The 12873-nt window shown below is 38.8% G+C and overlaps 1 protein-coding gene and 1 long non-coding RNA gene across 2 annotated transcripts in view; one reads left to right on the top strand and one right to left on the bottom strand.

The window, feature by feature from the left end:
* Positions 1–8718, bottom strand: part of LOC105477043 (lectin, mannose binding 1) — a 32434-nt gene extending 23716 nt beyond the window's left edge. The window contains exons 1-5 of the mRNA XM_011733360.3: positions 8479–8718; positions 5121–5275; positions 4931–5038; positions 4135–4196; positions 2805–2904 (exon numbers count right to left, since the gene is read on the bottom strand). Of these exons, the coding sequence (XP_011731662.1) occupies positions 2805–2904; positions 4135–4196; positions 4931–5038; positions 5121–5275; positions 8479–8692 (639 nt within the window). The 5' untranslated portion in view covers positions 8693–8718. The remainder of the gene's footprint in view (positions 1–2804; positions 2905–4134; positions 4197–4930; positions 5039–5120; positions 5276–8478) is intronic.
* LOC105477044 (uncharacterized) overlaps positions 1–12873 on the top strand; it is a 144411-nt gene that overhangs the window by 78975 nt on the left and 52563 nt on the right. The gene's annotated exons all lie outside the window — the stretch shown is intronic.

Raw genomic sequence — 12873 nt, 5'->3', positions numbered from 1 at the left:
AGAGTTACTCTCTATATATTGTAGGATGGAAATGTGAACTAAAAAGTAGTTTAAAATAATCTATTTTAAAAGATCATTTAGAATTTGGTTCATATTAATATTTGTTTCCTCTGTTTAGTAATATTCCTATTTCATTTTACATCATTTACAACTGGTCCTCCGCCACAGAGCCTTTTAAATTAGAATCAACAATCAGGAAGTTATTTGCCTTTGAGTCTTAAAAAGACTGTGGGTTATTACATTCAAACTACAATATTAAAATCCTCCAATTGTTCAGTACTTTTCTCCTTGATTTCTAACAAACTGAAAATCCAGCAGAAGTCTTCTTTTTCTAGTTCCATTTTTTTTTTTAAAGGACATAACACATTTCATTGTACTCTGAGTTAGCAGGAATGTTAGGAAGGACTGTAACTGAAAGCCGGGGTACAAACTGTCTGCTGATTAATACTTCTTTATGAGATCATCAATAACCTTCCTTATTCACCTTATGGTTTCAAACCATTGTTAAAGACTATACTTGCAATACTGAAGATGTCTTGCTTTGACTGTGTTTCACCCACCAACAGCACTTATTGCTTCCAACCTCCTCTTACTTTGTTTTCCTCTCCAATGTGGAAACAACTGGGACAAGCTAGGGTGAAAGTACTCATTAAAATAACACTTCTTGAGTACTTAACATGGGTACAATATTAGGAACTAGAAGAAATATAGGATATAATGCCTATTGTGAGAAGTTTACAATCATATTGATAAGAAAAGACATACATATAGCTAATAAGCAAGTCAATACAACACGTCTCAAGGCCAAATAAGCATTAGAGAAAAAAAAATAAGAGTTTAGGAGAGACAGATCATTATGAGCTGTTTAGGAAATCTGATGGAAAAGGGATCTGAATTTGTGTGCTCAAAGCTGAGTATGACTTTACCAAGTAGAAAGAAAAGGAATTATTACCAGACTGAGCAAATGCACAGAGAGGCGAGAACCAATAAGTAGCAGTCAGGTGTCCAGCCAGTCTCTCCAAAACGTGTACTTAAAAACACTAGCTCCATGATCACTCATAGATATTAGGTGAAAACACTAGCTCCATGATCACTCATAGATATTAGGTGAAAACACTAGCTCCATGATCACTCATAGATACTAGGTGAAAAAGAATTCCATAGTTAAGTCAGTCTGGGAAACATGAGGTTTAATAAAGGTTTATTTATCCTTTCTTTATAAAGGATCCTTCATAAAGAAATCTTTAATGTGCTAATATGCAAGAGTAGTGCCCAATCTCATCCAATTGTGAAACCCTTTTTGGTGAGTACATTTTGCAAGGTTATTGTTCTGGAGTGCTGCCAGGGCTCACAGCCTCACGATGTTGGGTCACATGGGCAGTCTGCACCCACCATGCTTGATGTCTGGGCTTTGCCACATGCAGGTAAGCAAGACTTACTGATGACTCTAATGAAATTGTACAGGGTGAATAATTACAGTGGAATTAAAACCCAAGTTAATCATAATAGACTGGATACTTGCTCTATTCTAAGATCTCTAAATTAGCTTGGAATTAAGACAGAGCCAATATAGTTTTCCAAAGTACTAATCTCAGAGTTTTAGACCCAGGAGTGTAAGGCTAGCTCATGATTTAGGTGAAAGAAAAATTCATACACTATATATTTTTGCTTTTAAGTATTATATAACCAGGTATTGATGGCATCTTTAAAAAGCAAAGTTTACAATGCATAGTGATCTTAGTTATCATAATTGCCAGTCAGATATATCCACCTATATATTACCCTAACCTCAATTTATCTACAACTAAACTCATTAACAACCCTCTGATTTCCCATTCCTCCCCCAAACAGATAAAACACAAACAAATGTGCTGCTGCTTTGCTAGTAAATAGTACCAATTAGCTGTCCAACTGGCTAGATTCAGGAACTATCCTTGACTCAACAACTGTGTTCACCCCCAACCCCAAGAAAACAGGTACTAAGAATACTGGGACCTAAGTCATCTTTCTAAATCGCAAATCTGCTCATTTCTTTTCCTGCTTAAAACTCTTTAAACGTTTTTAAAAGTTTCTTATAGGATAAACTACAGGAAGTTGTGCAAGGCCTGTTACTGCCAACCTTTCAACCTCACTGCTCACTGATCTCTTCTATCTCCCAGCCATACCAAATTACATGTCTTTCCAAAATATTTCAAGTTCTCTCAAGTGCCTAAGCCTGCTTTCTATGCTTGGAGTACACCCACTCACCTGCACGCGCGCACACACACACACACACCTCCTCTTCCCCCTACCCAGGAACTTCCTGATCTCCTTGGAGGGCACAGCTCAACCCTGAGAAAATGTTCCTGCCCTGCCCCACTTCCACCTGGCGGTTACAGGATTCTAACCACAGGACCGCCTGATAGTGTCTGAACGTAGCATTTATTACACAGCATAGGAATGCTACATATGTGTGTCCTCTGTTAGGCTATAAGCTCTCTGGGGAGAAAGTCTGTCTGTCTTACTCATATTTATATCCTAAAGGCTTGGAGATTATCTATCAATCGATCGATCAATCGATCATTCGATATATGTATCTCTCACATGTGCTATACAGTAGGGTGCTTAAACATTTGCTGACTAAATGGAAACCTACCATCAGGGGTTTACAACAGATGACCACTCTTCTGCTGTCTTAGAGTAACAATCATGAGTATGTAAGCAATATCCAAATTTAAGTGCATTTAATTTCTATCAAAAATTCAACATGGAAAGTCACACTATAACAATGTTTATTTGATTCTCTCTAAATAAATGTTACTTACTGTCAATGTTTTCTGGTAATAGATAATCTTTGCTCGGACAGGATAGGGTTTATTGCGAAAGTCCCTCTGGCAACTTGCTAAAGCTTGACTAGCACCATCACTATAGTATAAGAGAAAGGAAAATAAAGAAGACACTCAGCTTTTCAATATTTAAAAATTCAGGAAGATTAAAATAATACCAAGTTATGAAAAAGTCTTGAATTATTTTATTTTATTTACTCAAAAGACTACATGAGACTACATGAGACTAAGGCAGTGAATCTCTACCCTAGGGCAAAAACATGAATCACCCACTGGGCTTTTAATATGTAGATTCCACTCCAAATCAACTGAAGCAGAATCAAAAGGAGGTGGCCTAGGCACCTCCATTTTAAATAGCTCCACAGGGAGTTATGATGAACTACCAGGGCTGAAACTCACCAAGGCAGAAAAACAGTATGGATAAGTCATCTTTCTTACAGTTCGCTGGCTAAAAGCTATTTCCTATACAACAAACACGTGAAAATAAAAAATGTACATACCTAATTTATATACATTTTAAATATACAGTCATCCTTCAGCATCCACAGGGCATTGGTTCCAGGACCCCTGTGGATACCAAAATCCTCAGATGCTGAAGTCCCTTATATAAAATGGCATAGTATTTACATACAACTTGCGCACATCCTCGTGTATACTTTAAATCATCTCTAGATTACTTATCACACCTAATACGATGTAAATGCTCTGTAAATAGTTGTTATACTGTATATTAAAATTTGTAATCTTGTTGCATATACAAAATAATTTGTATTATTTTTGATCTGCAGTTGGTTGAATCCACAGATACGGAACACATAAATACAGAGGGTTGACTTAGAACACTTAGAATCTCTGCAAACCACTGAGTCTTTAAAAAATGCAATATTGAAGTTAAATAAGATGGCATAAATTGCTTAATCATCAGCCTTAATAATCAAGGCTCAACTTTATTTTTTAAAGATCCCTTTTAATGAAGACAAAAATGCATGATCAGTGGCATCAATGAGAGCCAGGAACAGTCTATAAACTTTCAAAAGTATAATATCAAATAAGTTTCAAAAGTATAATATTAAATAATTTGAGGTTAAATTAAAAACACATACTATATTTGAATCTGAGATGGTCCACAGATAGAACGTTAGAACACAACCAAATAAAATAAAACCTTTCTACTAAGTTACAAAATATGTCTCAAGAAAAAGAACAGTATTTTTTTCATTTGGAAAGTGTTCAGATTTGAAACAATATATTTCACAAGGATTCCAAAAAGAAGCTGAAATCAAGAGTAATGTAAAAAATACACACTCACTTTTGATGGTCATAATGGATTTGTCCATTGTTGCCTATAATTACTATAGCAGGATTATTTTTCTAAAAATAAAGAAAACAAATTTTTGAAAATGTCTTTAATCAAAGCATTCTACATCATTCTTGATGTACTATGAAGTGACTTACATATCTAAGATTCTAGGACTCAAATTTTTAAAATAACCTGGCCTTGGCACTCAAGGAATTACTAAAGTTCTTTAAATTGCTAACAATCACCCCTGAAAATTAATAGAGAAACAACCAGCTGATGGGAAGATCATCAACCTTAAGGCTGCTAAACCACAAGCTAATGTTTCCAATATGTAAGTACATTTTGATGTTAACCGTTTTAGGAGAGATCTTCAGAAAAATAGGCCCAATCAAAAACAATGATTAACATATGACCAGATATGAATATGTGAGCTAGCAATAGTCATGCATTTGGATGTTCTTATATAAATAAACTGGTAAGAGTCTTCTAAGCACTACTGTTTTCCCCACCTACGTCTAAAGATTTGTATTCATCCATTCAATAGGGCCATGGGAGCAGGGGTCACTGCAAAGTTGAGACTCAGGGCTCTAGTATGCCCTCAAGTTGATGTACAAAAAATCACGCACATGTAAATTAAACTGATAAATTTCCAGCTATATAAAGACTAATTATCATATTTACCATATAGCTTGGGGAGTTCTGTACTATGAAACTGATGAAAGCATTAAATAAGCTATTATTTCTCACAACCTAACTCTGTTGGTAGACATATTAAAGTGGGTAACAGTCCTGACAATAAATATACCTTTCCGTCATTGTCAAAAGAATCAAAAAATATTCCAACACCATTCCACAGATCAGCTGATCCAAACACAGGGCCCTCCAAGCCTTGATTTTCTGTATACCAAATTGCCTGAAAATATATAACAGGAAAAGTTAGAGGCTAGTGGTATATGCATTTATATACATTTCCTAAGTTAAAGAAATGATCATACTAGGCCATCAGCTCCAATTCGACCTCTTCCGGTCACTCGAAATGTCACCTCAACTTCCCAGTTCTCAAAGGCTGCTTTTGCCTTTGTCCACACTGAGCCTCTTTGGCTTTTTAAAGATGGTGCCACTCGAATTTGATCTGAACTTGGAATAGCATCTAGAACAGAAATCAGGGAAGAAAAGCTATAAGTTATAATTAGGTAAAACTTAATGAATCATTTCCAAACTGCTAAATATACCTACAGAGACTTAGTAACCTGTACAATAATTATTAGGAAAAAAGTTTCATGTTAACAGCTTCAACTTTAAAAGTTTAGGGCTAACACCTCCCTTATAAAAATAAATAAATAAAGCTACATTCATACACTACAAATTCCAGGGACAGTGGGTGGGAGAAAGGGAATTATGACTTTAAGGCAAACTATCTGATTCTCATAATATTCTTTTTTAAACCTTAAAAATTTGTACTTTTAAAAAAGCTGCAATGTATTTTACTAGTTTACAAAGGTTAGAAAGCTCAAACAGTGTGAAGAGAACATACCACTAGGAATCAAAAGACTTGTTCCTAGTCTCAGTTCAGCTGTGTGACTTTGAGCAAATAATTCTTACTCTCTTGGGTTCACCATATGTTTACCTGTAAAATGAAGGAGCTAGGCTCAATCATTCCATAAACACCCTAAAAGTTATATGCAAAATACTGTACTTATATACATTCTTCCATGGAGAGGGTCAACTGAACTTCAATAAGCAATTCTTCAGCAGATTCTCAGAGAAAATAGTGACCCCTAAAACGGTGGTTTACCTCTCCAGGCTAGGTTCAAGCCCCAGCTCTACTACTTACTAGCTGTTTGATCTATAGGCAAGTTAATCCATTTCTTGAACAGCCTCATAAGTATTTAAGTGCCTATATAAGTAGCTTTAAATGTTTCAATAAATGTTAGCTATTTTTCCTATTAGACTAGGTAATTACCAAAGGCCTATCAGACTTAAAATTTGAACAATTCTAGCTCTCAGATATTAACTAATTCTGAAACTCATGCTGGGAAATACAACAACTGTAACTGTAATATCACTTTACAGGTAGAAAAAAATTGACCAGAAGGAAAGCTGAGATACTTTAGTAGGATCAGTCACTGTTTGCTCACTGTTACTTTCAAATATTCAAAGGATGGGGGTGTGGCCATCATGGAAAGAGACTGAACACAAAATCAGAAGACCTAGATTTGAGTTCAACTTCACTGACACTTACTACTTATGTATCCTTTTTCAAAAACTTTAACCTTTCTGAGTATCAGTTTTTCATCTATAAAACAGATAACACCCGCCTTGCCTACTAAGGATCAAATCAGAGAATGAAAGTGAAAGAGCTCTGAGAGCTATAAAGGGTTACAAATTATCATTTTTTGCCCTTATGGGCGTAAGGATGTGTACTAAAGGAACATTCGAGGTAAGAAACAGAAACACCATAGATTTGGTCTTAATTTGGGGTTGAAGGTAAAGGGCTGTGTTTAAACTAGATCTTAAATTTCTCTACTTTTAAGCTTTTTGAAGTAACGAATTGCAGAGCAAAATGAAAAGAACAAAATGATCAATGTAGTTACAGTGAGGCTTATGTAAAAACTACAGTGACAGTGAAAGCAAGGGATGTCCACAGCAGGGATTCCCAGAGCCAGTAGCCAGATAAATCATGGCTAAAATACTAATACTTTGTTTCAAATTCATTCTAGCCACACGGCTTTAATTTACTGGTACATTATCTTGACATTTCTGCAGCAGAACAGATTAGCTGGTTATGGCTCTGTAAAGGAAGTCAAGGTAACTCATTTGACTACTAATTGGCTAATGTAGTGTATGTGAGAGAAAAAGCAAAGGGATAGAAGAACAGGCAGGCAATGGAGACGTGTAGAAGTGAAAATCTGTGAACAAATCTATCAACACTACTGAATAATTCATCATCATTCCACAAATAGAAACAAAAACTCCAAAAACTTGTGTTTGATAACATTTGCATCACCTTTGTGTATCAAGAATAGAGATACCTTGATAACAAATGCCCAGTAATACACCCTCGCTGCATGGGCACATAATAAATGACTGCTGAGTAACAAAACAACTGCACTCTACTGCAACTACTTAATGACTTGGTCATTAAGTCAAATTGAAAGCTACACCTTTTAATTATACATTAATTTGAGAGAAACAGCCCTTCCTAAAAGGGTGCTTCCTATTCAGTAATTACTTTCTAGAAATGAAACATTTTGTTTCAAGCACCGGATAATCTAAAATGATGTATAGAAACCTTATTATACAAAAGGTTACTTAATCACACACACAGATAGAATTCAAACAGCCAGAGCTCCTCATCTCATATAAAGGCATTTGCCATTTGTTCAAAGGGTATACCTGATGGTCATTGAACAGAGCTTATGTCATGCCAAGTGCTACGATTGACTCCTTAGTCAGCAGTGACACATCAGCACTAAAAAGTGCAGATATGTTTCCTTCCACATAAGTAAATGCTCTAGCAAGGTTCTCTTAGCTACAAGAGTGCCAAATACAGACAGTGAATAAAATATGAACCCAAGAGATTATTTCAATGTTTCCAGTTTTTTTTAAAGGGCTGAAAATGTAATGCTATTCTTAGTCTCAGGTTCAGAAACAATCAATCCCTAAAAATACATCCCTTCTCCTAAAAAGTTACATAATGTGTTACTACAAGAGAAAAGATCAAAGACCACACCAAGTCACTGAGAGGAAAATGTGTAGTTACAACAGTGTAAGAATGTCTTCTGACATACAAAGACTTAAAAATTACTCTAATACCAATATATGCCATCTCAGGAGCCGTCAGTGGGCATGGGGTTCAAGCGAAGCATTAACCATTGCTAACACCGGAGAAAAGAAAGAGTGTATGGCGGGCGGGGGAGGGGAGCGGGAAAAGAAGTAAGGGGGCTTCTAGAACATGTCTCAGGTTAGGATGACCGGGGGTAGGGCACATTTCTTCTAGAGACGTGGCGTTGTGAAACATGATACCTAGAGTTTGAGTGCTAGGAAGTGTAAGAGGTAACCAAACACTTCTAGATCAAACGGAAAGTACCGACGAGATCAAAGAAGGGAAGACAGCAGGGGCGGGGGAGAGAACACAATGGGTGAGGGAAACACTCGGGGACAAGCGGAGGGAACCGTGCGAACCAGGAGGGACCCGGCGGAGGGGATGCCAAGAGGGTCCCCTCCACAGCGCACATAGTGTGCAGCGGCTGGAACGGGAACCTCAGCACACCAGTGTCGCCGCGGATGAAAGGCGAAGAGGCGGCAGAAGGCGGGGAGGAACCCGGCCCCCATCCCTCTGCCTCGGCTTACTCCCCGCGTGGGCCCAGAAGGGCACGGTCCCGTCGCTCTGCACCAGGTGCGGCCCCTTGAAGCTGTATTTGTACTCGAATCGGCGATGTGGCAACCCGGCCGCGGGGTCTCCTCCCACGCCGTCGCCCCCGACGAAGCGACTGAGTGACAGCAGCAAGGCGCAGAACAGCGGCCGAACTCTGGCCTGGAGACCCCTTCGCCTGGATCCCGCCATCTTGGATTCTGGGACGCGGAGGAGGGCGGGAGAGGGAGGGGCGCGGATGGCCGCGGATGGCCAACAGGGCGCTCGCTGATTGGTGGAGCCCGGGGGACCCCCCAAGGGCAAGTGGTGAGCCCCGCCCCCGGCCTCCGGTTTCCCCGCGGCCGCAAGGCCAGGAGCAACTGTGGGCGGGGCCACGCACAGGGGGTGGGTCTGGGGCGGTGCGGTCCTTAGTCCCCGCCTACCCTCCCGGGGGCGGGGAAAGGACTCCAATCTTCCCTTCCGGCGCGGCAGAGTGTGCGGGAGGCGCGGATAGGTCTTTACCTGCAGGGAGCTTTCTCCGGCTTCTTAGACTATCTGGGAGCCGGAATTGGCTAGCCCTAAGACTTGTGGACCCAGCCTGTACAAAACCTTTTCAGTATATTAGAAGAAAGGCGTTCTTTTTGATGTGACATCAGTTTTTCAGTGGTACAATCCCGAATGCTTATGGTCCCAGCCCACTGAGCTCCACCAACCTGTGTTAGAGCATTTCAAACTAGGAATCAGCACCCACGGGGGTTGTAGGATGCCTTAGGGTTTATGAGTTGGTGTCGGAAAGAGGGTTTCTGTGAATTTGTCAGCCAACCTTTACATCTCAAAATTTAATTCCAAGAGCTTTCCAAATTTTGAAACCATGGCAATAGTGCATTCAAATGAAACTGAGTTTGGTTTGGTTTTGGTGAGAGGGATAATGTGCTATGGACCCAGGCATCTGTAGAACCTGGACATTTGAGATAGGATCGGTCTTCCACTCAGTGAATATGTTCTGTATTTTAAAGGGGACCCTTCTTTCCCTTGCTTAGGAAAATATATCGTCAAAATATTCATGGTCAAAGTTTTTTTTTTTCAAAAATGTGTCATGGTGAGTTTTTCAAGTCCAAGAAACAGCAGTATGATTTATATTGTTTTTACACATGGCTCTTTATTTCACTAGCTCTGTTCGTGTGGGCTACATGAACGCCATACTAGCCCTAGGGACTAAATAGCCACATTACTTAAACTTATTTTTCATTAACTTCCCAGTTTTCCATCTTCAGACTTATGGACCATTACTGTTAAATCTCTTTCTAGTGCTCAAATAAAACCTTCAAGTTGATTATGGATTTAAGGCTTTCCACCTGCTAGTCTCGAGATGTAATTTAAATGAAAGCACAATACTTACTGCTATCTCAGCAATAGCAGTAACAAATATTTATCCACTGTATATTGTATGTGGGTCATTGCCCTGGACTCTCCAGGGTTTTAAACCCATAGGATTTAATCATTTTCTTTTCTTTTGTTCTCTCATTGCTCTGTCAACCAGCTCTATGCCTTGCACAGAGTAAAGAATCCGTGAATATTTGTTAAACAAACATTAATGTTAATAAAAATGGCAAACACTGAGTGCTTTCTGTGTGTCAGTAACTGCACTAAGCTTTCAACATAAGTTAACTTACGGAATGCTGACAGCAGCCCTCTAAGGTAGATGCCATTAGTATTTCCATTTACAGATGAGGAAACAAGCATAGAAAGATTAAATAATTTGCCCACTGTCACACAGTAAGTGGCAGAGATAGGTTTCAATTCCAGCCATTCTATCATTAAAACCTTCAATCTTAAGAACCATTTTATGTTAAACATTGTGTATATTAAGTATTTTCAGTTCATGACTCATGATTTGGACTCATGAGAGACCTGAATTTCAAGCATAATACAAGTAAATATTTGTAATTTTGCTGAACCATAAATGTAACTATGTTCTGTGTTCTGTGAAGCTTTTTTTTTTTTTTTTTTTTTGATGCGGAGTCTCGCTCTGTCACCAGACTGGGGGGCAGTGGCGTCATCTCAGCTCACTACAAGCTCCGCCTCACGCCATTCTCCTACCTCAGCCTCCCGAGTAGCTGGGACTACAGGCGCCCGCCACCACACCTGGCTAAATTTTTTTGTATTTTTAGTAGAGACAGGAATTCACCATGTTAGCCAGGATGGTCTCGAGCTCCTGACCTCGTGATCCACCCACCTCGGCCTCCCAAAGTGCTGGGATTACAGACGTGAGCCAGTGCGCCCTGTGAAGTTGTTTCTTTTTTTTTAAAACAAACAAACAAACAAGCTTTTTTAAATTGAAGCATATTATATAAAGAAAACTATGCAAGCCCTAAGAATGTAACTCAGTGAATTTTTCCCAAAATGAATACATCCCATGCAACCAGCACCCAGATTTTCTTTTTTTAAAAACCACACATTTCTGTTGGATATATACCTAGGAGTAGAGTTGCTAGGTCATAGTAGATGCTGCCAATTTCTCAGTGGTTGTGCTCATTTACACTCCCATCAGCAGCATGTGAGGGCTTCAGCTGTCTTTTTTTTGTTGTTGTTAACTTGTAGAAACTCTTTATTCTGAATACCTGTCCTTGCTTGGATATAAACATATAGTGAATATTTGCACCCACTTAGTGGGATGACTTTTCACTCTCTTAATGTTGTCTTTTAATGAATAGATACTTATAATTTTAATATAGCTCAATTTACTATTTTCCCCTGTAAGGGTTTTTTGTGTGTCATGTTTGGGAATCTTGCTTGTTGTTTTGTCTAAGTTGTTAAACTTTAAATTTTATAGCATTTTTCCTTCAGAACTGAGAGCTTTCCGGTTTGAGTTAGATAAGACGCTTTTACAAATGGTGAAATTGAGAAACTGGGCCTGGCAAACTGAAGTTTCAAGGATCAGAATGCTTTTACTCTAGGTCCCAGGAACTCTGGGCCAGTGAATTTTAAAATCTGTATTTTTGAAGTAACCCATGGAGGGGAAATTCCTTAACAATTAAGTGATGTTTTACCTTCAGGGCAATACCATATTGCAAATTTTGTACAACACAATGAGGGGGGATTTCTTACTACCCCTCCAGTGCCTGAGGCAATTTCCAAAAATTAAGCTCAGATTTTTGAGTTGGGAGGGGAATAAAAATTAAGAGGGTTCCTCAACACACCACTGGGCCCTGCACAGAGCTGGAGAGATGGAGTGGCAGTAGCAGGGCTCAGTTTGGTGCCCGATTCCTTCTAACTATCTTCTGGCAATATCTGTGACTCATTGCCAGCTTCTTCTGTGCTAGCAAAAAGTATCCCAAATGCCGGAAGATTGACAGGCTTGTCCCATTGATAAAACCCATGGATGTCTTCTAGCACATAGCACAGAATGGTGTTTTGCTCTTGAGTGAACAAGAAGCCCAAAAGCAGATTGGGAGATATCTTTTCTTTCTGGTCTTCCTACTCACAGGGAGCCCTGTGGATTAATGGGTTGTTTTTTCATAATTGGTGATCAATTTCAATTTTCTTTGACTCAGATACACTCCCCTCATCAATGGCACATATAATTGTTGGCTGGAGTTGGGGTAAAATCGATGGTCTGTGAACCACTCTGGTAGTCTTACAATAGACCTCCATTTTGCTTAAGCTAGCTGGAAAGAATTTCACTTAGTTACAGCAAAAATAGTGTGAAAACTAAGGTTACCATGCCAATTCATTGTTTGCATTAGTGGATTAACTATTTTTGGAACCTCCTAATGACTTTGAATAAATTGTATTTGATAAGAGTAATGAAAATGATATTGTCTGCCTGCTCCTTCAATGCGTGATCATTCATTCACATGTGTTTGTTCTTATTCACAACATCAGACAATTAAGTGTTAAAACCACTATACTAGAGGCAAGGCAATAGGAATACAACTTGCTTAGAGAATTCGGATTTAACCTTGAACAGTTAGAAAATTATATGTATTTTAATAAATTGAATGCTTTAGGCTGCAAGAGCAAAAAAGCCCCAATTCAAAGTGACTGAAACAATAAAGAAATCTATTATGTCACAGAACTGTAAGTTAGACTAGGACTGGGCCCAGCAAGTTACAGCCAGGGTCTCTCCATCTTTGAAATGTTCTGTTTCCACCTCACATTGACTTTGTCCTCAGGCTAGCTTCTCTCAAGGTTCTAAGATGTCAGACCTTCTTTAGGTTCAATGGGAGAGACAGAAAATCTCTTTCATCCTTGGATAAAATTTCTGCGTTTCATTCTGATTAGGTCAATTTAGGTTACATGTCCATCTTTGGAACATTAACTGTAGCCAGGGGAAGACGAAGCACTGAGTCAATTGCTTGTAAAGAGTACAAGATTACCAGCCTTGGTTGAGA

Source organism: Macaca nemestrina, chromosome 19 (genome assembly GCF_043159975.1).
Source record: "Macaca nemestrina isolate mMacNem1 chromosome 19, mMacNem.hap1, whole genome shotgun sequence".
Classification (NCBI taxonomy): Eukaryota; Metazoa; Chordata; class Mammalia; order Primates; family Cercopithecidae; genus Macaca; species Macaca nemestrina.
Note: the sequence above shows the minus strand (reverse complement) of the source record. Positions and strands in the feature narration are given on the sequence as shown.